Genomic DNA, 27,335 nt, shown 5'->3' with positions numbered 1-27,335 from the left:
TGTCTTGCTGTATCACATCCCTGCCAGTCCTCTCTGCACTGGCCATAGTAGACACCGGCCTTGGACTTTGAGGGCCCAGTGCAGTTAGTTCATGGTCACGTGCTTGGCCGTGGTTCCTGAAGCTCAAGCCCCATGCTGGGCTGGAACCCGCCCTCCGCAGCCACTGGACTGTGGTGCTGAGCTCCGGGTGGCAGGCCAGGTGGCCCTGCTCTCTGAGCACTTAACCCATTGGACCTCTGGTGTCCTTCCTTCAAATGGGCTCAGAATGGAGCAGCCCGGCTTTCCCAATTTAGAGAGATGCCAACAACATTGAAGTGAGGAGGTTGAGGCCTCACACGTAGCGGTTTCTGTACTTTTTCAAACGTTTGCCCTCTTCCCACAGGGAGGGACTCTGCACACCACCAGAAATGGGGGTGTGGGGGAGATTGTCAGTCCAGGAAGTTCCCGTGACACCTTTCCCCAGGACAATAGTGCTTGACAGCCTTGCACACAACAGCCTTCTCATAGCTCCTAATTCCACAAATCTACTGCAAGGAAACTTGCTGCCTCCACTGTTATATCAGCTTCCTTCCTCCCCAGGCTCCCCAGCTATGGAATCTTAGTCTGAATTCCAGAACTTTCATGTAGAGCTTAGGGGTGTGGCAAAATATCCACATGAGTATTTTAACCCTCCACTACCGAGGATGGGAATTATCGGGGAGCCCCCGAAATCCCAGGTCTCAGGAAGTGTGGCCAGGTTTGGGTTCTCATTGGGGCCCAGGCCATCAGATCTTTGCCCAGGTGCTGGGATTATGGGCTGCCTCCTGACTCAGCATTTGAGATACATCTAGACGGGGCCAAGGGAGAGCAGAGGCCACGGAGCACCCGTTTGGAGGTGTCTTTGCCTGAATCCTGGTAAATAAGGAGGCAGAGGCATTAAGTTGGAGGCTGGGTTCTACGCCCTAATGGCTAGAGTTACCCCACCCATTTCTTGCTCTCCTAGACGCCTGGAAACACCCAGGTTAAACATGCATATTCCCAATACTGGCATGGCTGTTTTCTGGCTTCTAAGAAATGTTGCTTGACAACCTGTGTCTCCAAAAAAGGGACCACTTTCACCCTGGGAGACACAAGTCATGTCAATCAACCCCTCCCTCGCGAGCAGTTGTGAGCTTTTCATTAAACCACCTGGTTTAGCTACTTTTGCTAACCTTTTCCTTCCCACCCCAGGTTATTTCTGGCCCCAGGGGCGAGGCGGTGGATCAACATAGATGGCAAAACCATGGACATCACGGTCAAGGGTCTGAGGCACCCCCACCGCTACGTGCTGGATGCTGCACAAACCCACATCTACATGCTCATGAAGAAGGTAGGTGGGGTCTGTGCTGCAGATCCTCGGGGGCCAGGAAGCCCCTCCCTCCCCAGGCACCCAGAAAGTTCTTTAGATACGGGGGAAAAAGGGAGATGCTATGTGGCTATTGCTTTGCTGGTGTTGGGATGCAGAATCGTCAACTGTCTCTTCTACCTGTCCACACGGCAGGAACCTCCTTGAGCCCCCCAAGTTTGCTGGCTGGGGAGGACCAGTGGTAGATGCTGTGTGTGTGTTCTTAGGGGCCTCTTACTCTGCAGTCGTGGTACTATACTGGCAATAATGACATTGATAATGACAGTATTGCTCTAATAACTTATTTACTGAGGGCTTCCAAGGTGTAGTTGCTATGGGAAACATGGAGCTTTGTATCAAAGACAACCTACAAGGTAAGACTTGCTTCTTCAGAGTGCAGTTGTTTGCCCAGGGTTTCATCAGAGGTGGAGCCCAGATTCAAAAGGGGTCTCCCTGGGTCCTGAGGCCGAGTTCTTAGTCTCTACTATAGAATGGTGGCAGTTCTGGTGGCCCTGGCCCTAAGCAAATGTAACGCATGGAGGGTTTAGTGTGTATAATTATGGTAAAACCCTGTGGGAATTCAGATCACCTTCTGGATTATTAACATAAAATGAATGGGGTGGAAATTTTCAGGACATTGTTAAAAAATAAAGGGAACCTGAGAGAAAATAAATCACTTCCTTAAGAAATTAGAATTTGGGGCTCAGAGTTAGTCTTAGAGAAGTTGTCTAGTATGGTTCCTATTTGGTGTCATGCCCAATGAGACTTTCTTCATAAGCTTCAACTTCTTATATGGCAATTATTCCTTTTATGGCAAAGTATCTCTAGAAACTCTTCTATATGATGTAGGCTGTGTGAATGATGTTTTAAAAATTAATTTTCCTTAGTATCTTTCTTTTACTCAGTCTTTTACGTATATTGTATTATAAAGAGATAGTTTTACCTTGCTTTTAAAATATGTAATAATTTAGAATTTTCACCAAGCCAGATTAGCCTTTTTTTTTTTTTTTTTTTACCATTTACTTGTCATCAGTGGGTTTTTTTAAATCTTACAAGAAGATTTACAGCAGCTTTCTTTAATAATGGTCTCCCTTAATGTATTTTAAAATGCATTTAGATTCTTAAAAATGCATATTTCATACAGCTTTATAGAGAGACGCCCAGGGAGGCCAGCTACGAGCCAGAACAAAACAGAGTCATGGGAAACTTAATAATCATATGTATATATGGAATGTAAGTCGCTAGAGGCCGCGTCTCAAGACAATAAACTCAACATGGCTCAATGGTTTCTTAATCCCTACTCCCAGACTCTCGTATTCTCATAACTTTTATTGCTACGACTCAGTCCTAAGAATGGTACCCCTCCAATTAAAAAAAATAATAAAGTCTCAATCCCTGGATGTTGCTCTGGGCTCTGTCCCCTATTTGTTGGGACTAGAGTTTTGAGTGTGCTTGGAAGCAGCAAGCGTCCATGAAGCGACTGTTCCAAACCTGCGCGGGCGCCAGGAAACCACCACGCAGGAGGACAATGAGTCAGGGCCTTTCCTTGATCAGCTCTTGCCTTTATACCCAAACTCAGGGCAGAAAAGGATGTAAGTGAACTTCAAAGTGGGCCCCATGCTCGTGGTTGCCCATCTTCTTTGGAAGAAGGTATTGGGTGGGAGAGGTTGGCTGTAGGTGTCCTCTTGCCTCATATGTGCTTCACTGAAGAACATCTGGCATGGACTTTAGCGTGCGGGGCTATAGACGCTGGTTCTCTAACTTAAAGTGCAGCAGAATCGCCTGGGGGCTTGTTAAGACTCAGACTGTCCCAGCCCCAGGGCTTTTGTTTCAGTAGGACTGGGGTGAGCCTGAGAATGTGCATTTCTAGCAAGTTCCCAGGTGAAACTGACGCTGCTGGTCTGGGAACCATACTTGAGATCCGTTGTTTTGGACACACACCGAAATGCCTTTCACACAAAGAGACGTATTCTTTTAACCTTGCCATCTAACTGCCAAGGGAGGGCTTGAAATGGCAAGTCTGTTTGTTTGATGTGTCACTTTCCCTCTCACAATTACTGTTTTTCTCCTGTTCCCATTAGGATTCTTATGCTCGCTATTTAAAATCTCCAATCTATAAGGAAATGCTGGCCAAAGCTATTGAACCTCAGGAAACCACCAAGAAAAGGCAAGTGGAATGGCCTGTAATTGCTGGTTGCCTACTATTTTGTTTACGGAGAAGCGAGGGTCTCTTTCAGCCCAATGGGCGTGGTGGAGATATTTGCTTGATGAAAGTATTGGGGACTGGGAAGTATTTCTTAGGGTATGATTGCGTCATTGGCTTCATAATGCCCTGAAATCACCCTAGCAAGATTTCCTTAGTCATCACTGCCAGTACGTTTTGTTTCCCTTATGCTTGTTTGAAAGAATCTTATCAGACTGATAATTACACTTATTGCAAGTGGAGGCATCTCATTGGTTTAAAATTTTAATTTTAACTTTTAATCTTTAAATGTATGTTTTGCAACTCACTGATTTTTAAAAATTGCTACACTTCTTCACCTTTAAACCGATGTATGGGAATTAGTTTAGTCACATCCTCGTATCCTTGTAATGTCCTAAGACCTCATAGAGAGTAGCAGATTACAGAGTCTACAAAAATGGTAGACTGTTAAGGAAAACAAACAGTGATATTCTAAGTGGACTGCCTCTTAGCATCTGTTAGTGATCTCGGGCATTCTCACCTTCCTCATTGGAGCTGTGCATCGTCGCATCTGGCAGAGCCCTTGGGCAAAGGATGAAATAATGTTCTGAGGGGCAGTTTGAACTCTTTTTGGCAGGGGTGGGGGGTGGGGGGCAAGGGGGAGAAGGGCAGGAAGAAGCCTTTATGGGGATCGAAGATTCAAAAGCGTAACCAAACGACAGCTTGTACAAAGATGTAGGACTTTGGTGGAGACTTTCCCAGCACCAGCACGTGTCCTATCCCCCAATGGTTAGCAAATGGTCCTCCGTGTGTCAGCTCAGACCACGTTGGGCTCTTTCCCAGCATCTCCAGGCAATTCAAAAGAGGGGTGGTTGGACCAGAGCATTTATCAAAGGAGCTTTAAAAAAAAACCAACCCAACACAACTTGGTTTCATTCTTGAGGATAATGGCCCTGTTATGAAAAGGAGAGAAAGGAGGTCTTTGTGGGGCTATTCATCTAGGTTTACTGGGTAAGGAAAGGAGTTCAGTGTCCCTGGGGACTGGAAAGCTTCTTTAAGCCACAAGAAAGGGCCGAAATTGCCCCGCCAGCTCTGCCAGAAAATAGTGGATAAGGGAGCGGGGTCTCCTACTTCTCTTTCCAGATACTCTATGAGTGGGGCAGACCTGAGAAATCAGCTGGGATCTTCTCCTGGGCACCCCAGGTGCTTTGAGGGCTGGGTGGCACTAGATCACAGGTGTCATGCTTGGCTTTGGTGTGGGGTACCGCAGTCTGGCAATATTGTCACCGCTAATGTGAGTGGTGACACACGTGTGAATGTTTCTGTAATGTGTGAAGCTCGGTCTGTAACTATGTGGGGACTGTAGTGTGGTCGGTGTTTGTTCCAAGACTTGCAGATGTAAGACAATGTATTAAACTTAATTTTTCCAGGACATGTTAAATCGAGCTTTAAGTCTTCTCTTTGGCAGGGCTGGTGGGAGCCCTCTTTCTCTCTAGGGTGGACACAAGAGTTCTAGGGGCTGATACAGTCTAGAAATTTGGGGATGTCCTACGTTTTAAGTCTACCATGGCTGCTAAAATGCTTGTGTTCTAAGCCTGTGGGTGGCTTAGCTGCTCTCCATCCTCAGATCCCTGGAGCTTTGTCCTGACTTCCAAGTCTCTGGGAGAGAGGGTTTGGTCCCCAGGAATCCATGTTTAACTTTTATGGAAGGTTCTGGCACATGTGCACAGTGCCACCAGCTCTCCAACCCTCTTCAGGCCCCTTCCCCCTTTCTCTGCCCATCAAACCTAGCCCTCTTGGACAGGCCCACTTTTTCCCTCTTTCCTAAAACTTTGGCTTTTGAAAACAAATACTCAACTCTCCCCTGAGGAGAGAACCCTTGGGCTTCCAGTATCCAAACCCTCTTTGCCCCTTCTTTCACAAAGAGCCTCTAGGAAGTTAAAATGACAAATTGGTTTCTAAACATTATAGAAGGCGTGTCTGTAATCATCACCATCCAAGCAGTCTTCCTTGGGCCTGACCTAACTCTGATGGCATTTGGGACTCACACTGGTCCCATGCTCCAAGGGAAGAGGAAAGCACTGAGGTTGGCCATGCCTCTGAGAACTCCACCTGAAATTCACTGGGAGAATGAGGGAACAAGTCCAGATTCTAGCCTTCCAGCCCCACCTCCCACCAGGTGTTACAGGGTCATGGTTGGGCAAGCAGTGTGGCTTTCTGCCAACCTCCAATCCTGTCCTTCCTTCCAGCTCCAGCCTCCTGTTTATGCGGCGCCACCTGCGCTCCAGCCCGAGCCCCGTCATCCTCAGGCAGCTGGAGGAGGAAGCCAAGGCCCGCGAAGCAGCCAACACGGTGGACATCACCCAGGTCATGAGCAAGCTGGACCGTAGGAGCCAACTCAAAAGAGAGCTGCCTCCTAAATAAATCTACAAGTCCTCGGGGTGGTTGGGGCATGCACTTGGGAGAGGCAAACAAAGGCAGGCTCAGAATCTAGAAGATTCCATTCCCCATCAGTGGGGCAGCGGGCTAGTCAGGTTCATCCCATATTCCTCTATCCTCCTTCAGGGTGGGCTTCCCAATACCAGTGCAACGAGAGCTAGTTCTCTCACTCTAGCAACCAAGGGGCAGGGTTGGCAATGGTAGGGGAAGGTGTCATGCAGGGTCTCAGCTCCCACTCCTGGCAGGTGAACGCAGGATATGGTGAGGCCGGAAAGGAACACCAACGGAGCCATAGATAGGGGGTTCATACCACTATATTCTCGCTGGCGGCCAGGCGAGACACAGAAAGTAGAATCCACACAATCCACACCATCTGCAATCCGCGCTTGCTAACCGCACTTGCTAACCACAGTCTGCAATCTGCAACCTGCGCTATTGGCATTTGCTAGCGTAGCCACGGCAGTTATATACAAAACAATAGTGGCTAATGGCCAACTGGTTACAGCTGATGGCCATCTAATAACAGAGTCAGCACCTTTCCACGTGAGGCAGATTACCTGGAAACTGCTCTCCTGGCCCTGTCCCTAAACTCCTCCCCTCCAGGCTCTCACCTCACAATCTACGCAACAAGCATCTTCCGCAAGGGGCTCTATGTGAGGAACCTGGAGTTGGATGCAATATCCTGGGCACAGCCAGGCTTTCTGGGCACAGTCAGACTTCCTGGGCACAGCCAGGGTTTCTCAGGGTACCGCGCTAGAACAATAGTAGCTCATAGCCAAGGTACTTACATGTCCTCGGTGGCGGCTGGTCGAGGTACAAAAAGCAAACATCCATCAGTACGCCAACAAGGAGTCTTCCTGCACCCCAGTCTTGTTGGCGGCTGGTCGAGACACAGGAAGCAAACATCCGCCAGTTCCACCACATTGTAGTGCGTTCCCAAGCAAACAGTCAAGCAGTCCATCAAATCAGGGATGGAAGGCAATGCAGCATGCACAGGTGGCATCACCTTAGTCAGTTCCCTATAGTCCACAGTCATTCGCCAGGGCTGTGCGTTGGCCTCACAATGTGTGCCCTCCCTGCAGGGCGAGGGCTCCAAGTCCTCCCCAACCTGGGGGTGAAGGTTGACCTCGACCTCACCTGCATCCACCGCTGAGGACTCAGCAAGCGTTTTTTCCTGGGACTGCCTCAGCAAGCACTTCCCAGTCCACACGGCCAGCGATGACCTTTGCTTTCTCCAGCCTGTGCTGTTTGGAGAGTTGTCCACGTCTTCCCACCCCTCCATGGGGGTCCAGCTCTCTGGCAGCTGCACAGCTTTTTCTACGCTGGTCGGAGAGCCATCCATATTTCCTCACCCCTCCACAAGGGTCCAGCTCATGAGCAGCCACTGGGCACCACACGCTGTGTGGGGGCCACGTGTCCTCCTGCCCAGTGGCAGACGACTCCGTTACCTAACCAGGAGAACCCTGCTCGCTGCACCAAGTGTAATGCAGGGTCTCAGCTCCCACTCCCGGCAGCTGAATGCAGGACATGGTGAGGCTGAAAAGGAACAACAACGGAGCCATAGATAGGGGAGTCATACCACTACATTGTTGCTGGCGGCCAGGCGAGACACAGGAAGTAGAATCCACACGATCTGCAATCTGCGCTTGCTAACCGCACTCTGCAATCCACAAGCCGCACTATCAATGCTTGCTAGCATAGCCACGGCAGTTATATACAAAACAGTAGTGGCTAATGGCCAACTGGTTACAGCTGATGGCCATCTAATAACCAAGCCAGCACCTTCCCATGTGAGGCGGAGAGCCTGGAAACTGCTCTCCTGGCCCTGTCCCTACAGGAGGTCACCTGACTTAGCTGCTGTGTGACCTCCTATCTATAGTCGGGGGTTCTCGTAGTGAGAACCACAGAGAAAGGCTGATTTGTTTTCCACCATTTGTTTTGGAAAATTAAAGACAAGCCCTCTCCCCAACCCCCAGGGACAGTTCTTTCAGGCACATTTGTTTCAAATAGCTTAGCGAAGCTCCTCATTCCATTCAATTTAGACTCTGCTTCTAAAGCAGTTGGAAATCCTGCCAAGGGACTATTTTCAGGGTTCCCCTATAGATGCACGGCCCTGGACACCTCTGTTACACCTGCGGAGAAAGGTCCTGCTAAGACATTTCTGTTGAGCTTGTTCATAGTCACAATTACTGAGGGTTGGGGACTCTCTCCTTCCCCTTTGTCTCCCCATCCCCTTTTACATGCTAGGTGAATAAGTAGCTGGTAGGAACGAAGGACTCAGGCCTCAGGCCTCTGGAGCAGTCAAGGTGAAATGGCCTTTAAAGGAGCAACTTTTTTGGATGAAGAATGGAGGGGCTTCATTCATGGGAGGAGGGATGGTAGATATCGGCGCCATTCTCAAGATGAATCCGGGTCCAAGATAAAACTCTTGTGCCTGTTTTCTAGATGCTCGTGCTTCCCTCCTCTGTAGCTGTAGACTAGGCCAGCCTTCATGGGCAGGGGTGGAAGGGAAGGTAAATTCAAACTCTGATTTGGGAGGGCTGCAGGTAATTCTTGAAGTTAGGCTTACCCCACACACCGGTGTACGAGTGTAAAGGAGGCAGAACAGGTCTCTGAGCAAGGGACCAATCTTGCACAGCAAGAAGACACATTCAACATGTTTACTGAGCACCTACTGTGTGCCAGGCATCAGTGAATAAATAGACATGGTCCCTGTCTCATGGAGCTTATAGTCTAGGACTGACAAAAGATAATGAAGCCAACTATATCAGGTAGCTGTCGATGTGACGCTGATGTCTGCCACAAAGCTAGCGTGGCACACGACAATATGTGTTTATTGCTCATGTGTATAGGGGCATCTGTGTGGCTCTTGATTTTGGTGGGGCTCACTCCCAGCCTGGGGGTTGATCTGTGCTGGCCTAGGCTGGGCTGAGTAGAATGATTCTTCTCTGCTTCACATGACTTTTATCCTCCAACAGCCTCACCTAGGCATAATTCTATGGTAATTGCAGAATTGCAAGGGAGTGAGTGGAAACATATAAGGTTTTTGAGGTGCAGGCTTAGAACTGGCACCTGGTCTCTTCCATCGCATTTTGTTGGCCGAAGCAAGTCACAGAGCCAGCTTAGAATCAAGGGGTGGAAAATACACTTAATCTCTTTAGTGAGAGAAATTTGAAAGTCTCCTGGTAGAAGACATGGAGACAGGGAGGGGTGAAGAACTGTGGCCATTGCTGGCATCAACAGCACAAACAAATCGGTGATCAAACCTGTAGAATGTGTTACAAAGGAAATGGATATGGTTCTGTGACAGGGAAGATGGGCGGTGTGTAGACAGACTAAGGAGGCCTCTCCCAGGTGGTGACAGATAAGCAAGAGGATGTGAAAGAGTTGGCCTATGGGCTAGGCAAGGAGAACTTTCCAGGCAGAGGGGACTGCGTGGGCAAAGTCCTAGCAGCAGGAAATGGCTTGGAGTGAAGTGAAAGGCCAGGTGAATGGAGCCTGATGGACAAGGGGGAGGTTAGAGAGTTGGGCAGGGCCGTCATCGAGGACTTTTTAGGCTGTTGTAAGGAGTTTGTGGCTTTTGGTTTCATGTTAGCAAAATTATTTCATTATTTACTCTCTCATTTTCCCGAGTCACAGAGTAGTACTTTACACTCTGAAAGAGCAACTAGAGATATGCTTTGTTCATTTCTCTTCCAACTCAGGGAGGTCACACTAAAGCAGAAATTTCACGTAACGAAGCACTGTGAACTGAGTGACATGAGGGGAGGTATCACATCTATCCTGCTCACACTTGGAGCCTAATGGCGAGACCTCATGGGTTGTGCATAAAAATGGCTTTACTCCTGGATGGCAGCAGTTATTACCTCAATGGATGAATAGATGAATGAATGAATGAATGAATGAATGAATGAATGAATGAAAAGAGAACTAGATTTGGGCTCTGGTCCTGGTTCTACCACTAGTCATGTTGTTTTGAGCAAGTCACTTAACCTCCTCTGCTTCCTGATTTGTGAAATGTGGGGTTGGCACCAGATTCATGCTTCTTAAAACAGATTTTATGAATTCCAGAAGGACACCCAGCCTGGGGAATCAATTTCACTTGAAGATTTGGAATGGGAGGAAAGTTAGATAATTTTGAAAATTTCACATTAAAGTGATCATGAATATATTATGAATTAGAATGCAAAATGCACATAAATTTTTAAAGATAAAATTTGGGACATCAAAGGCATTTCATGGCTGGCTGTGGCAGATTCAGGCTTTTCCCTCAGACTCCTGGGAGAGAGTGCTTCTTCAGTTCTCTTGCTATTTGTCCTACTTCTGTGGGAAAGTTTGAGAAGCATGAAACCAGAGATATTTGCCATCCCCACTAACCGAGATCACAAAAATGGTGGTGAAGATGGTGGAGGTGTTGAATTTGTCATGGATTCTTCAGGGCACAGACTACGTCTTGTTAGTCTTTGACTCAACCATCCACCATCCCAGTCCCCACGTGCGGGACATACCTGCTTCCCACGTCTCTCATTCTCCAACAGACTACCAGACGCTCTGCATCAGATACCTAGGTACCCCACACTTATTGATGGAAACCTTCTCAATGGCAGACACATGAGGATCTCACAATCTAGTGAGAGACATAGGCATGTAAACCAAGTAGGTTGTCATTCTTTATTGGATGAAAGGGTGAATAAGTGTTTTAACCTCACCCATCTGAGAAAAGGTAGATGATAAATGGCTTAACTCCTGGATGGCAGCAGTTATGTTCCACAGATGTATTTGAAACACTTGTTTCGTGTAAGAACCAGTGGTGGGTGCTATGGCAGATGCACAAATGGACAGTTGTTCTTTGCTCTCAAGGGCCTGACAAGGGTGCATGGATGCAAATGGCTGCAACCCAAGGCAGAATTCGATTGAGGCTGGGTGGTATAGAACACGCTAGAAGAGCACAGAGATGGGAGAGGATTGTTTGGCCTGGGGGGTTGGGGGGACACACCAGGAGATTCTCTCATGTTTAGTAGTAAAGGAGCCATGGGCCTCGACTCAGTTTTGAGGTTTTATAAGAGTGTCTGCTGCTAGACTCCAGCAGGTGGCAACTGCTCCTGCTAGCTTTGTTTCTATGTATCAAACATAACAGTAGTCCCACAGGGCTTGTTTGAATCTCAAATAGCATCAAAAATATTATTTATCTGGCTAATATTATTGACATATTTAAATCATTATGATGTTCTCTGTTAGGCCATGTCTTAGGCATCGTCTTAATTCCTTAATGCCGTATTTTAAACAGCTTGAGTTTCTCTATTCATGGTGGTGTATATCTTATGCTAGAATATAAGGCATGCTATAAGGTACCAGGATTTCCTTTGTAGAATTTCATTCCCAGGCTTGGCTTTTAGAGAAAGGACTGCTTTTGTTGTGAGGGTTGAGTGTAAATGCAAGGGCTAGGGACAAGAAAATCCAACTAGAGTACTTAGGACAATGCCTGGCATATAATAAGTGCTCAATAAATGCTAGCTGCTGATATTATCATGACAACCATTATCATCCTCACCGTCACCATCATCCTCACTTTCATCACCACCATCATCACCATCATCCTCACCATTATTATCATAACCATCACCACCATCACCACCATCACCACCATCATCACCATCGCCATCCCTAGTAGCTTCATGTAAGCTTGTGCTTTCAGTGTTGTCCAATATAATGATTTATTATACTTTATTACGTAGGAAATTTCCTGAGGTGTATATAAACCATCTCTCAGAGCCTTGCAGTGTGGCCCTCCCAGCTAGGCAGGGACCAGTAGGATATATTTGAGGGGAGGAGAGTAGGGTGTTGATATCATGTCCTCTGTCTACAGCTCCTATGAGAGAGCTGACTAGCAACAGTGTAGTGGCTGGTCAGTCCTTTGGTCCTGAGTTTCATGGCTGATGAAAGGGTCTTTTCAAATTGGGAAGGGCTTGTGCTGGGCTGTGACAAATGAGATGACTGGTAGGAGAAATGATGTGGATTTTTCTCCAGGGGTCCAACTTTGCTCATTTGCTTTCGGGGGCAGTGAGAAGGGCCTAGAAGGGGGGACCGTGCACACTGCATGCTGAACCTGATTGCAGCCCTCTCCTCACCTGCCTGCTTCCAAGAAGTGGGAGTTCACGTGGCCGCAAGGTTTCCTTCAAACTCTCATCCAGTGTCTGGATGGAAAATGAATTACATCTCATTACGTTATCTGCTTTGCCTTTAATTAAAAATCCTGTGATTGTGTCCTCATGTCAACATACCTTCTCCATTTCATGCTCCTTTCTCAACTTCTCTTGGCTGCCTTGCATAATAAAACAACAGCACCAAAACAAACCAAACCAAGCTCTCCTTCACTGTGTCTCTGTCGTGTCACATTTCTTTGCCATGTGCCTTGCATGCCACTGCTTTGCTGCTTTACACCGATGGTAGATATGGCATGGGCTGGAAGGGTGGGGTCTCCAAGTGCAAGCCCCAGGCCTTTGGGGGAGTCATGGTGGAAGGGGGTAGAAAAGGCATCCTGCTTAGAGTGTCCAGGGCCAGTTGGGCTAATGGCTATTTGCCCAGAAGAAATGACCTCAGGTCAGGTGAGTGAAGCGGGGCAGTGGCTACCTTCCTTACCTCTACTGTCATTCATCCTGGAAAAGAGAAGGCGCTGGGGGAGGAGGGGGGTGGGGAAGAGGGCACAGAATTGTGTGGGCGGGGATGTACGGAGTGGCTCATCTTGTCATGGCTGCATGATCTTGGTCAAGTTGCATCATCTCCACGAGCCCCAGTTTTCTTATCTGCAAGACAGAGGTTATAACAGGAGTTTATCACAAATTCTGAGTAAGTGGGATTCAAGTTAAGGAACCAGGGCTGGGGGTGTCCTCAATGAGTTGAGGGAAGAGCATTTTGATGCATCTCGATCTCTCTTAACACAGTCTTTTCCCCAGTTTTGGCATTTCAGTTCACTCTTCAAGACCCCAAGTCCTATCCAAACCCCACAGCCAATGGGATGGTAATATGCTCGTAGATCCGTAGAAAAAGCAAGGACTTTGGCGTTACACAGACCTGGAATCCGATTCTCATTTAGTCACTGTTGTTAGTTGTTTGTTGCCACATAATAAATTAGGACAAACTGCCACTCTTGATTAGCTCATGGCTGGCCAGGTGAGACTAGGCTGGGTCTCTTCTTAGGGTCTTGCTCTCAGGTGTCCCCAGTCTGTCCGTGTCCTTATTTGGGACTGTTGGGAAGCATTTGCTTCCAAGCTCATTCACATTGTTGGTAAGATTTAGTTTCTGTAAGACCGAGGGCCCCAGTTTTTTACTGGCTATTAGCTGAGGGCTGCTCTCAGCTTCCCGACGCTGTCTGAGTTCCTTGCCACGTGGAACCCCTCCATCACAAAGCCAACAGTGGAGACTTTCTTCCTCACTGAATTCCTATCACGCTTCAGACCTCTTTGACTTCTGTCTCTGGTGTCTAGACTCAGATCTGAAGAGCTCATGTGAGGAGGTCAGGCTTACCTGGATAATCCTTTTTTAAAGGCACCTATCACGTAGCCCGGGAATGACTATCGCATGACATTTGTAGTTTATATGCACACAAAGTACAGGGGCCGGAACCTTAGAATGCTACATACCACACTCACTGATTGATGGCGAGAACCTGGAGTGCGGAATGAACCCCTCTGGGCCTCAATATTCTGTTCTCTAAAATGGGATGATTACAAATTCATGGAATACCTAGCACACAGTAGGCACTTAAAAAATTATAGGGCCCTCTTCTTTCACCTAACAGTTGTCGCCTAAACCCTTAATCAGGGCCCAGTCTTCCCCCATTGTTACTCATCTTTGCAGACTGTGCCCGAAGGGGAGCCACACTTCCCTATAAAAGGGAGGTGTTAGAAGCATAGCTCAGAGCTCCTCAAAGTTACTGGGCTTGATAACAAAATGATGACCTCAGGTGTTAGATACTGTCCCTGAGTTGCAGGCCCCTGAGACTCTCCTTCAGTGGGTCTGCGCTGGGACAGGGCTCTACCTTTGTAACAGGTAACCTGGGTAATTCTGATGTGGTTGGTCTGGAGGCCACACTGAGACATCCAGCTAGCGATCAGCTTGGCTTCTCAAAGCCCAATGGCTCCAGGTCTGGTTTGTTGGCCTGTGGGTGGAGCAGAAACACTGACTCCCAGCTGCTGTTACAGAAAGGAATCTTGCTTGAACCTCAGGGGGTGGGTGAGAGAGAATGGAGACCCCCCACCCCCAATGGCAAAGCCCTCTGTGGCCTCCTAGCCTTTCTTTTCTTTCAAAAGCTATTCTTGGATGTGCCAGTCCTTTCCTCTCCAGGTTGGGACTGGCACACACAGGTGACCTGGAAACCAGGCCACACTCCGTGGAAGCAAGCAGCTTCCTCTCAGCGCCTGGAGCTGCCCTCCTTTGGCACCAGGGCAGTGCCCAGGCCCTGGGGGCAGGCAGGTCCCTCTAAGTGGGACCTCTGGGTGTCTGCGACAGTTTCAAAGATGGTTTGTTCTGCACTGAAGTCACTGCTAATTCTCTCTTGGAGGTGCTGTTGGTCCAAGTGTCCTAGGGGCATCCCTCCGAGGACCAGCACATTCTCCGGCTGCATTCACTCTGGGCTTTGATGTGGCTTGTGGCTCCAGGAGGCCTTCAAGAAGGAACACAACAAACCCAGATTGACGGGCCCAAGCACTCGAGGAAGGGAAGAGGGGTGATAGCAGAGAACCTCCCTGAAAATTCCGGTTTTAATTTTCTCTGTCAGCTCCGACAGAACTCTCCCAGGCTTCTTTGGCTGAAAACATGTCTGATCCAGCATTCCTACTCCAATGCTCCAGGACACTGGGACCATGGTGGCCCAGGGAGGTTGAGACCGTTCTCTTCTCCAATGAGTAACCTCCTCACCTTGTGTTTCCTGTTTCCTTCGGGCATGTCCAGATTCCACACTTAGCCTTTCTTCCCGGCCACCCTGCTCTGCCCTCGGGAGGCATGGGGACGTGCTGGCGACAGGCCATCCCCAAGGTGTGGTCAGTGTGGACACAGGTAGGGGTTCAGGTCAAGGTGCATGGTCTCAGGCCTGGAAGAGTCAGTAAGGCACAAGCTGGGGCTTCTTCACCTCTGGCACGCTATTAAAAGCCTCCAGTCCTTAGGTTGGGAACCAAGGATAGAAAAAGGATGAGATGGCGTGTGGCAGGTACTAAGCATTGCTCCTTGGGAGGACGGGAGATGAGGGATGATTAGAAATCTAACCTGGCCACACCCCAGCATCAGTCTGCCTTGGGATGCAAGTGCCCAAGTCTGGGGACCATGGCTAGGGCTTGGAGACAGGCAGGCCCCTTGGCAGGAGGTCTCTGTGTGGCTGTGCCGTTGTCACAGATGGCTTTGGGCATCCTTCCCAACTTCCCAGGGGACAGCCATACGAGGCCTGTGCTGTGGGCCCTGGCAGGGGCTCAGTCAGCAGAGGGTAGTCCCTGGGCCCGTTGGCTAGCCACTCAACTCACTCTGAGCTCTCTCTCCTTCCCTGCAGTCGGGCCAGCACACCGCTCCCAGCCCCCACCTGGCTGTGTACACTGGGACCTGCGTGCCCCCCTCTCCTTCCAGCCCCTTCTCCCCCTCGTGCCGCTCCCCCAGGAAGCCCTTCCCCTCACCGAGCCGCTTCATCCGACGGCCCAGCAGCACCGTCTGCCCCTCACCCATTCGGGTGGACTTGGAGAGCACCTTGGGCTCAGAGCAGAAGGGGGAGGCCCGCAGATCCAGTTTCCGCCACAGACCCTCCAGAGACGCCTCCACTGACTGCCCCTGGCCCCGGCCCGCGCCCAGGGCCCCTCCCAAGGCCCGCATGGCTCTGTCCTTCGGCAGGTTTTTGAGACGAGGCTGTTTAGCCTCACCAGTTTTTGCCAGGCTCTCGCCCAAGTGTCCCCCTGTGTCCCACGGGAAGGTACAGCCCCTGGGAGATGTGGGCCAGCAGCTGCCACGGCTGAAATCCAGGAGAGTGACAAAGTAAGAACCAGAGGGTATTGTGCTCTGTGTGTGTGTGTGTGTGTGTGTGTGTGTGTGTGTGTGTGTGTACATATGTCTGTCGGTGAGCCGTCTATTGAGTCTTCCCTTTTGGTGTTCCTCCTGCACACCCCCCACCCCACTTCCTTTCCTCTCGCACCCGAAGCTTTTTCCAGATCAAAATGGATGTGCCCATGGAGAGTGGGACCTGCCTGATGGACTCGGAGGATACCGGGACAGGAAGGTCGGGTGACCAGGTCATCAAAAAGGAGGTCATCTGCCCCTGGGAGAGTCTGGCTGAGGGGAAAGCTGGCTGAGCCGTGGCCTCGGACCAGGCAGATGGTCCCAGCAGACTCCGCTGGATGGGGACACCGGACGTGCTCTCGAACCAAAGTGCATTAAGATCATACTTGGGGGCCAGGCAGACAAGGTGGGGTGGATGATGGGGCAGAGTGCTCTGTCTGGGCTCCCGGGGACCAACTCCTTCTCTTCCTCCGACCTTCCCTCTTTTGGGCAGAAGAAAGGCATGTGGACCAGAGGACTTTACTTGTTGCCTTAAAACCGATAAAAGGTTAACTTGGAAGAGTCTCTTGGATTGGACTGTTAGTGTGTGTCTGTCTGTGTTCTTAGTTATTTATGAGCTATTATTTAGACTCACTTAGACTCATGTCTTTGGCATTTTTGACAAAGGGAAGTTGGCAATGAGTCACTTCCAAGGCTTGTTAAGCAGGGATAACTCCTTCCCTGCTTAAATTGGTGTGTGCATGATGCTTTTATCAATGGACTTCCCCAGGGGGATGCCCCAGGATGTGGCATCCTACAGGAAGGAGAGGTCTGGGGAAAGGCATCCTTCTAGAATGCCAGGTGTATTGTTCACATCCACCAAGAAGCAGATGCCAAGATGAGGTTAGGATAAAGAGTAGGGGGTGAGGGACTTCACCTCCTCTTTATCCTGATGACCTCTGGGTCATCCTGGCTGACCTCTGGGGAAGGAAGTGGGGGGAGGGAGAGGGTCAGATAGCAGCACAGTTCCAAGAAAGTTTTGGCCAGGCTGCTGGGGTGTCCCTCAGCCAAAGTCACTGTTGGAGGGGTCCTGTGTCTGGTGGAAATGGTTCTGCATTAGTGCCCTCAGCTGTAAGGTCATTGGCTGGGAGCGCCTCTGGGAAGCCTGGCCCGTATGTGCTAGTGGCCTTCAGTCCATGTGCACCCGGCAGCACATTGTCACATCTGCCACACTGTGATTGTCACATCTCCAGTAGTCACTTCTGGAGGTTCGGGCCTCGGCGCCTTCCTCCCACCTCTTCTCCAGCTAGTCACTCAAAGAGATTTTACTGAGCCCCTACTATGTGCCCAGTGCTATGCCAGGCCCTGGGGATGCAGCTGTGACTCCTGGCTTCATGGAATTCATCTAGATCAGTGGTTCTCAACCAGGGGGCAACTTTGCTCCAGGGGACACTGAGCAGTGTCTGGAGACAGTTTAGATTGTTAAGACTGGGTGTGGGGGGTGCTACCGGCATCTAGTGGGTAGAGGCCACAGATGCTGCTAAACATCCTACAGTGCACAGGACAACCCCCTACCCCAACACAACAAAAGATTATGTGGTCCAATAGCAGTGCCACTGTTGAGAAACCCTGAAATAAATGATAGGTTACAACCTGTGCTGCTGGGCATGTGTCCCTTGTCATTTATTTCTGCCCAAAGCCCTGAAGCATTGCCCCAAAGGGTCCTGCTGGGATATTGGGATTGGACAGCGGGTTGAGATTAAGGGTTACAGGGTGAGCAAAACATTTTTAGAAGTTGCATGGAAAGTCATCGTAGGAGAAAAAAATTCAAGTGCTTTGCCAAACCACTCATTTTGCCCCTCCCTTTTAATCCTCAGCTTCATCAGAATTCAATTAGTAAATAAGAGCCCCTCACTTACTTTCAACCTTGGACGACTTACCTTATTTAGCCCATAAACACTGGGCTGCTGAGTCATCTCTGCACACTTCTGAAGATGAATGGGGAGCAGGTGCATGGCCAAAACCTGGACTTGTTGACCCTGCAGGAAAACATGCTTCAATACCAAATGGGCACTGCATGTTAGAGTCTACAGAATCCACTCCTCTGGGCTCACACAGGAGTCACTGATCCAGGGGTACGAGGGGTACGGAAACTTTTCTCCCAGAGAGTAAGAGAAATCAGCTAGGTCTTTCTTGGAAGGTAAGTGGGCCAGTCAACTTGATGTCTTTATTTGCAGAACTGGTCTAAAATGAGAAAGCAAGCCCACGTGGATCCCCAGCATTAATGACCAAAGCCTGCAGGATTCACTGGTTGGATTAGGTACACGCTAATGTGCAGTAACAGAGAGACCCCAGAATGCAGGAAGTGGTGCAAATATGAAGGAATGTCTGCCTCTGTAACTTATTTGTCCAAAGGCAGGAAGCAGTCCAGGACGAGGGCAGTCCAGGGACCAATACTTTTTTTAATCTTGTTGTCCCACTCATCTCCTAGTCACTGGCAGAATGATTCTTCATCTGGTTGGACATGAGAGTCCTCTGGGGAACCGTGAAGGATCCCAGTGCCCAGGACATACCTAGTCCAATCGTGTCAGACTCTGGAGGCAGAAGATCAGGGTGTGTTTTAGAGGCTGTCCCACTGCTTACATGTGTCCCGCCCGTGTGTTAAGCACCTCATTTGGACTTGGGCGAGTGGTTGGTACCTACTATTCTATTCTCAGCCTTTGGGGCCACAGCAGAAACAGAGACAGAAAACACCCTGTTTAAATATGCCATTACATTTGTCAAAGTTTCAGGAATGTGCTTACTTTCCTTCTCTTGAAAACCAACAAGCTGAACAATTTCTCCAAGAGATCTTTGGCAGTTGTTTCTTTGCCCTGTGGGGAGGGGACCCTGGGTGGCCCACTTGAGGCTGTGAATTCCCTGAGCCTGAGAGGAGACTGTACTGTCCCTTGCTTATTTGCTAGGAAAGAGAAGAAGAACCTTTAAGGAGTCTGTACCGGCCAGGTACTCCTGGGGGCCTGGGTGTCCAGAAGGTGAGCTGGGGCGGGTGAGGAGACATGGGACCTCTGCTTACCTCAGCCTCACAGCCCAGCCCTCTGCTCTGGGCACTGGCTCCTCCTCACACTTCACCAGAAGAGGGAGTCCGAGGCTCATGGATCCCCAAAGAGAGGTGGTTGGGATTTCCCCTGAGGAACTGAGAGACCTGTGTTGAAGAAGAAAGAAGTACTTGCAGAGTGGTACTTTCCTCTGGACTGGGGGGAAGGACTGTCCCCTGTGTGCTTTATCCTGTCCTCAGCCCGAGCCCCTCAAGCTGGCCGAGGTGGGGACCCTGGGGGCATCAGTGCTCTCAGTGCTGCCATTGGCTGTGGGACCCCTGCAGGGTTCTCCTGACTGCTGTGCCCTGATGGGGACCAAGGCCAATGCTCTCTGTTCTCAGTGGCTTTGGGGGAGGCTTGAAACCCTCTACAGAAACACTCCCGCAGAAAGAAAACTAGTTCCCTTATGTGTGGACTGCAGCCAATAAAATACACCCTTTGAGGGTCATCTCTTTGTGTCAAGCTCTGACTCCTAGGACTGGAAACCGATTAAGCCTCATTCATCTTTCCCTCCTCAGCCTGAGTGATTTGCCAGCTTCTCCGTTGAGCAGGTGAGGCTAGAGGGCTAGGGTCCCCAGAGGGGCTGGAGTGGGGTGATCCGTAGGGCAAATAAATGGTATGAGAAATCAAACTTTTCAGTTTTGCTGCTGATGGGAGGGACCCATGTATGGCCCTGTGACAAGAGATTGAGGGAGGAGCAGACTCATTTTCTTCTCAAGAAATAGAACAAGGATATTCAAAGGCCTCTGTGAGTAGGAAGAATATGTTGGGGACAGCTGGATTGGGGTATAGGTACAGGTCGCAGCAGGATCAGCCATGTCTAAGGAGGGGAGGGAGTTTGCCCGTGTGCAGAGGTGCGTGAGCATGCGTATACACACGTACCTGTGTGAGCACCCAGGGCCACATGTGTACACCCTGGGGAGTGAATGCGGGGTGTCCGTGTGGTGCACGCATGGGGCACTGTGGACATGGGCCTGGTACAGGCTGCAGTGGGGACACGGTGCACAGCCCAACAAGCACTGGTGAACTTGGAGACCACGATGCACTTGGAAAGCATCACACGATGGGTCCTTGAGAAGGTGGATGTTTATGAAGAATGCGTCTGCTTCCCTGACCCCACAACGTTTAGGGAGAGATGACACAGCATGTTAGACGCGGGTGCTGGGGTGCGGTGAGGTTCAACTGACTTGACCAAGGCCATGTTCTGGGCTGGTCCTTGGCTGAATTACAGCAGCTCTCTTCTCATAACCTTGAGAAAGACTTCCTTTTTCACAGTCCATCTTCTAACCAGCTTTTGCACCCCGTGTGTTCCCTCCTTAACCAAGTTGTCTTGTCCTGAAGTTCTCCATCTTGGGGAGTTAGGGTTACATTTAAAGAGTCCATGACTTCTTCCATTAGTCTTCACTACAGTGTGGTGGGGGCACAGCATCAGTAACCTTATTTTGCAGATGTGATTTCTCCACTTACAGCTGGTAGACACACACCAATCGAAGTTTCATGCACTTAATTTTCTTCGTGTGTGTGTACGCTAAATATATTTAAATTTTGGAATTAAAAAAATACAGAAAATTGCAATGAATATTATAACAAACATCCATACCCACATCACCTAGAATTGACCTGTGTTAATATTTTGCCCTAATTATTTCTAATGCTTAAAAAAAGGCAAAACAGTATCTCTATCCTCCTTATCCCAGGTGAATACACTTACTGCCACTGAATCGCACAGTGAATGGTTAAAATGGTAAGTTTATGTGTTTATTTTATCACAATAAAAAAAAAAGCGGGGGGAACCATTCTTACCACCAGGGCCACATAAAAACAGGTAGCTGACTGGATGCAGCTCCAGGGCCAAAGTTTGCCAACCTTTGTTCTATATTATTATGAGTTTCATGATGGTTTTAAACAAATGAGTCATTATGGTTGTTATTATTGTGTGTTAGTCAATGCTTATTTAACTTCAACAATATGTTTACCCAACTCTTTGCTCACCATTGTCCCTCGGTCTCATTTCCTCCTTCCAGGTACAGTTTTCTTTGTACTGAAGTGCATCCTTTAGTTATTCTCGCATTGATGGCTTTGAGAAGTAAACTGAGTTTTTTTTGTGTTTTTTTTTTCCTGAGAAAGTCTTTATTTTACCCTCATTACTAGTTTACTATTTTCATCTTTACTATTTGTTAAATGATTGTTTAGCTGAATCAAGAATGATAGGTTGGGAGAAAATTTCCTCTCTCTACTTCAGATACTATTATTTCCTCATCGGCCCTGTCTTGTTGCTGACAAGAAGTCCCATTGCTGTTGCTTTATACTTTTTCTTCTCCATTTTGCTTCCAAGAACTGGTGCTTGTGTTGAGTGTTCTGCAGTTTCTGCAATGTGTCCCGGTGTGGAGAAGCTTGTGTGCATGCTGCTGGGTGGCCCTTCTTCAATCTGAGGACTCATGTCTTGTTTCCAGTCTTGAATTTCTCATCCATTGTCTCTGAATAATGGTCCTCACTCCTCCTCCATTATCTCTGTTTTCTTTTGGCAGCTTCTATTGTATGTTTGTTATGCTTTAGGGAGAAGTTCTTCTTTTGTCAGAGTCCCCTTTTTCTGTTCTGGGCAGCCCTTCAGGTATCCCAACTTGAGGGACAGGGTCTTAGGTTTGCTTCTCCAAGTCTCTGGGTCCCTGGACATCTCCTGTTGCTGTCTGCAAGGGCATATATAATGGCTGTGTATATTATATATAACAATTATATATATAAAAAATATACTATATATATTATATATAATATATATAATATTGTTGTACATATACTATTATACATATATTTAAATTGATATATTTCATACAAGTTCATATGTATAGATATAGATATAGATGTAAATAGATACATTGCTCCGAGTTATCGAGTTATAGCATTTCCCCCTCCCTTGTAGCTCCATTTTAACAGAGACCTCTGGCTCAAGAAAATACATCTCCAAACTTAGAAATTTAGATAACACAACAAGCTATGGATACAATTTGGGGGCAGGGAAATTTATTCTCATTGAATGTCTTACGAGCCTGTCTGGCTCTGGCCCTGTCATGAAATGCCTCTTTACTCTTCATCCTAAACACACAAATGAGTCTACACCATCCACCTTCATCCATCCATTCATCTGTCCACCCACCTCTCCCTTCATCCACGCATCCATTTGATGGGATCCCCTTGGACTCACCCATGTGGTATACAGCTTATTTCAAGCTAAAAGCATCTGAACAAACAGTAGCTTGTTCCCGGGGGTGGGGAATCTTATCTAAACTTTTATTTTTTTCTGACTTAAGCAAAGCTTCTCAAAAATACGCCTCCATAAATCCCCTCTCTGGGAAGTTTACAGTTGGAAAGGAGATGGACCACTTGCACCTGGATGAGAAATTATATAAACAAAACCTGATCAAAACTTTCTATATCCTTGCTTGTGTTCCACCACTTGTTTCTCATTACTTCCCACCATTTGCTTTCCCTTGAAATCCTAACCCCTCTTTTTATCAAGATGATATAGAAACCATTAACTACAGCTGTTTGAGGAGCCATTTCTTTGTGTGTTCTGAATGTGAATAAACTTTGTCTTTTCTTTGTTAATCTGGGAATTAATCTGTTAATTAACCTGTTATTTTTATTTTATTTTTTTTGTCAGCTAATTTACAGGCTCCCAAAAAAGGAAGACAAGTTGGCAGAAGGAAAAGTTTTTTTCCTTTAATATATCCATCCATCCATCCATCCATCCATCCATCCATCCATCCATCCATCCATCCATGTTTCATGGTGGGCTTACTAGGCATTTGGTATGCTGTCATGAATAAAATTAGGTCCTGCTCTCAAGGATTCATAGTTTAGTTGGGGAACATAGTTTTAAACTAAGAATTAGAATACACTATATTAGGAAAGGGTGCAGAACATGACAACTCAGGGCACACTGCCTGGTGCACAACACTTTAGGTCACATCCAGGTTCTGCTCTTTCCTAGCTAAGTGACCTTGAGCATTTTATTAAAGCTCCCTAACCCTCAGTTCTCTCATCCATAAATTTGGGATCAGGCTAATACCTGTGTCATATAGGGGTACGCAGATTCTGAGCTAATTTATGTATAAAGCTCAGATCAGTGCCTGGTATATGGTGAATGCTTGCTGAATATTTGCTATTTTTATGTCCAAGGTGGTATTAAAGCAAAGAACCTGGAGAAAGTGTTGCGGGCCCTAAAATGTGGCTCTGTGTGAGTGCATTGGGCTAGTGTACAGAAAGCTTTAGTTCCCTTAAGGAACATGTGGTAGAGAAGGCCAGAACATACTTGTATAAAAATAATCTCAGAGCTCTTACCTTTCACGAAATGCAAAAGAACATGGTGAGATGTTACCCGTATGAAATAAGAAGGCACAGAATGAAGGAGACACCCACCTCTGTAAGGAGCCGACATAAAGCATCTTCTGGAATCCGGTTCCTGGAGAACAAGGACCGAGCAGAGTATATCTCAGCCAACCCGCAAACATAGCTACCCACTACGAGGGTACAGCAAGCTTCATTTCCAGTAGGGCCCAAACACTTGACCCAAATCATCAGCTTCTATTGTGCATGTTACCCATGAGGTATTAGAAAGACCTGGGTTACAGAGCTCTCTGCTTCGCTTGCAGAGTCCCCAGCCCTGGTCCATCCCTTTGCTCAACGTTCTCTCATTCTTCTTTGGCTTCAAAGCAAAGAGAATTTGAAGGCTCACGGTAACACGGCACTCCTGGGCTATTCAGCCAAGCTTCTGGACTACCGGAGGGCCGGCCTCTGCCATTATGTTATGATGATTGGGTTTTATTTTTACCACTCATTACTCTCATCACAGTAAGTTTCTACGATGAGAACCTCTAAAGGGCAGAGTCATACCTACAGCCTCCTCTGTGCAGAGCCTCAGGCAGCACCACACTCGGTTTGGGGTTTGGGGTGTTGAAGACGATCACCTATTAAGATAAAAATCTCCTGATTATGCAGCAAACGTCCAGATACATCACTCTGAGGCTAATACTGTGTATCAGAGGCCCTTTTATTATTTCACTTTTACATCTCTTATTAATCTCTAGTACTTTTGTTGAAACAGGATGAAAAGTCAACAACTTCCTAGAAGTTATTGGTCTGAGATTTTTAGTGTCTTTAAAAAAATCCCTAGTGGTGTTTTTACTGAAATACTAGTCATACTGGATTAGGATGGGCCCTAAATTCAACGACTGAAACCCTTCTAGAAGAAGGGAGGACTCACAGAGACACACAGGGAAGAAGTCTATGTGAAGATGCAGGCAGAGATTGGAACGATGCTGCTACGAGCCGAATAATGCTGAGGACTTCTGGGGCCACTAGGAGCTGAAAGAGGCAAGGAAGGAGCCATCCCGAGAGCTTTCAGAGGGAACGTGCCTCTGCCAACAGCTTGCATTTGGACTTCTGGCCTCCAGAACTGGGAGAAAATAAATTTCTCTTGCTTTAAGCCACCTAGTTTGTGGCACTTTGTTACAGCAGCTCCAGGAAAGTCATACACGATGCTTGCTTGTGTCTAGGTTTGATTATTCTCCTATAGGTGAATATTAAGTTGTTTCCAATTTTTCATGAAAACACGCAGTGCTGTGATAAACGTCCTGGTGTATTCTTTTCTGTGCACATCTACAAGTCTCTCCCCAGCATGGAAACAACACAGAGGGATCGCTGGGTTAAAATGTGCGTATATGTTAAAGACCAATTCCCCATGCCAATTGCCTTGCTAGAAGTCTATGTGAAATTAGATTTCTACCAGCATGAATGCATGAGGGCAATAATTTCCTTACACCCTAGCCAGAACTGATATTGACACTGTTATATTATCTGTGCTAGTGAGTTCTCACTGCTGGAGTTGAGCATTTTCCTCTAGAGGCCAAGGGCATGAGGCCAAGTATACCGGGGCTCCCATCCCCTTGTACAGTCCTAAATCTGGGAGGACGGGACATTGGGGACGATCACAGAGACCGTGGAGCATGTGCTTCCTTGCCTGTCTCCTGTAGGGCATCCCAATCTTGCTGGGGCTTTGGGTGTTTGGTGCCATCAGTGGTTCCAGTGCACAATATATAACAGGAAGTGAGGGAATCATTAGTATGACCTCAGTTACAGTATACTGTGTATTGTTTCAATATGTGATTTATTTCCCCGAGTGATGATGATGGCCACAGGATTGGGTACTATGTCAGTCATCTTTGCATGGATGTAAAAGATAATTAAGAGCCTGGGTTCCTGGAGGGGAGAAAAGTGTGGAGCTGGTTTCAGTTTCCTTCTTGGGGTTCTGCCCTAGAGGCTGCTGGTGCCCCCTACGTCTTCCTCAGTAATACATTCTATCTCTGGAGACGTGTGATCCACCCCTTCCCTCTCTAGATCAGGCCTCAAAATGTCAGCTACCAGGTGACCCTAGAAAATGACTCAGGTCCTTCAGGGGCACCCTGGGCCCTCATTGTGGGGTGTCCCACCTGTAGAGGCTGGCTCTGGGGTTGTTGAAATAGAAGAGACAGCTTCTGCGGAAGCCTACTTAAAATTCACGTTGCCATAGCAGCGTGGCATTAGGCCATGGGTGATCTGGCTGCACGGAGCTTTGATCTTGGGAAAGCAGGGCTTCTTTTACTCTTGAGCTGGTTCTGAGGGGACACTGCCTTGGGGTCAAGCTTTGGCTGCGCTCCTGGGCCTGGGGTTCATCTCAGAAGCGGAAAGCTGGGGACAGGAAGACAGAAAATGAGGCCCTCAGAAGTTGGCTAATCCCTGAGACTGAGATTCTAATCTGGGAGAGTTGGCTTGATGCCCTCAGGGCAAGAGATCTGGGTCTGAAGAGAGAGCAGTCAGATGGGTCTGTAATGAGGGATGTGTAAGAACTGCTGGACTTGTGAGGAAAGCACAGATGAGCTGGTCTGTGTGTGATTTTAGCAACAGAGCTATGGGAGAGAGTGGTTTCTCAGTAGAGGTGGCCTGGCTCAGCAAGTCTCAGCAACGTTAATAATTTAAGGATTCATTCAACACCCGTTATGAGGACTTGCTGTGTGGTTGGTGCTGGGGATGCAAGAATGGCTTGCGTGGCTTCTGCCCTCAAGGACTTTCCAAGTTGTCAGGGCACTAAAACATGCATTACGGTGATAGAAAGCAGAATGTGATCAACTGCCTAGAGAATACAGAGTTTCAGGGAGAGAAGAATCACCCCACTGGTGACATCAAGGTTTCATACATGAGTTTAGGTTGAAACTTACATGACAGGGAGAGGAAAAGGAAAGCATTCCAGTTGGGGGAACCACAAGGACAAAAGATAGAGATAGAGAATAGAGAGGAAAGAGAGGGAATGCATTCAAGAACCACAGGGAGTCGAGATTATTAAAGGGATAGTAGGAGACGATGTTCTAAACAGGTTGATCCCAGAGCTCAGCTGAGGGAAATAGACTTACTCTGATAGGCAATGGGGAGCCGTGGAGGGTTTTGAGCCTGACTATGGCTGATCAGAGCTGCGCTTTAGAAAAATACATCCAGGGACCGGATCTGGGATGGAACGAAAAGAGAAGTAACAGTACGTCTGTGAAATTGCCATAGGATTGGAGAGGTAAGGGGACCGCACTAGGGCAAGACCAGGAGAACTGGGAAGGAAAGAACAGTCAGAGGGTTGAACAGATCTGGAGCATGATGTCAGGGGAAAGGAGAGGATGGAGTTAAAAGTATCTGAGACTGTGGAGCCCAGCGCATTGGAGAGTGGAGTTGCCATTTGATGGGACCTGGTAATCAGGAGGAGGAAGTAAACTGGGGGAGGTAAATTCATGACGTTGAGTTTGAAAATGCCACATGGGTCCCTGGGAGAGGAAACAGGAATGGAGATGTAGCTTTTGTGGACATCTTCAGAGACATAATGAAAATAGTGAAAGCCTGGGAATAGATGAGGGTATTATTGGGGGACAGAGCAAAGGGAAAGAAAAGAAGAGATATAAAAGCAGAATCTGGAGGCGAGTAGAAGTGAGAACGGGTAAGAGGAATCCAGAGGGTGGCCTTAGAGCACTGAGGACCCGCTGGTGGTTAGAGAGTGTGAGTTTCCTTTGAGAGCACCCGGGGAAGTTGTGAGTTGTGTGGCCACTCTGTGTCACAAGAGTTTCATAGGGAAATGCTTCAGCCCCACTCCTAACTGATGTGTCCAAATACATGTCCTTCATTCCATTCTTCATGTAGGCTGATTCTACATATTTGACCTCATAAGTCACATTTT

General features: G+C 48.0%; 1 protein-coding gene across 3 annotated transcripts in view; it reads left to right on the top strand.

Moving 5' to 3' along the window:
• Nucleotides 1-17,648, top strand: part of RGS9 (regulator of G protein signaling 9) — a 63,147-nt gene extending 45,499 nt beyond the window's left edge. For 2 of the 3 annotated variants that reach the window (XM_019733013.3, XM_019733012.3), the window contains exons 15-19: nt 1,210-1,348; nt 3,445-3,530; nt 5,795-5,912; nt 15,523-15,995; nt 16,159-17,648. In XM_019733013.3, coding sequence (XP_019588572.3) covers nt 1,210-1,348; nt 3,445-3,530; nt 5,795-5,912; nt 15,523-15,995; nt 16,159-16,309 — 967 coding nt within the window. In that variant the 3' untranslated portion in view covers nt 16,310-17,648. Of the gene's footprint in view, nt 1-1,209; nt 1,349-3,444; nt 3,531-5,794; nt 6,117-15,522; nt 15,996-16,158 lie in introns of those variants that run through there. The other variant, XM_088802336.1, reaches the window with a different exon arrangement.
• Nucleotides 17,649-27,335: the final 9,687 nt, after the last annotated feature.

The sequence above is a fragment of the Rhinolophus sinicus genome, chromosome 12 (genome assembly GCF_057876585.1).
Source record: "Rhinolophus sinicus isolate RSI-liver-muscle chromosome 12, RSI-T2T, whole genome shotgun sequence".
Lineage (NCBI taxonomy): Eukaryota > Metazoa > Chordata > Mammalia > Chiroptera > Rhinolophidae > Rhinolophus > Rhinolophus sinicus.
This window is presented reverse-complemented; position numbering and strand designations above follow the sequence as displayed.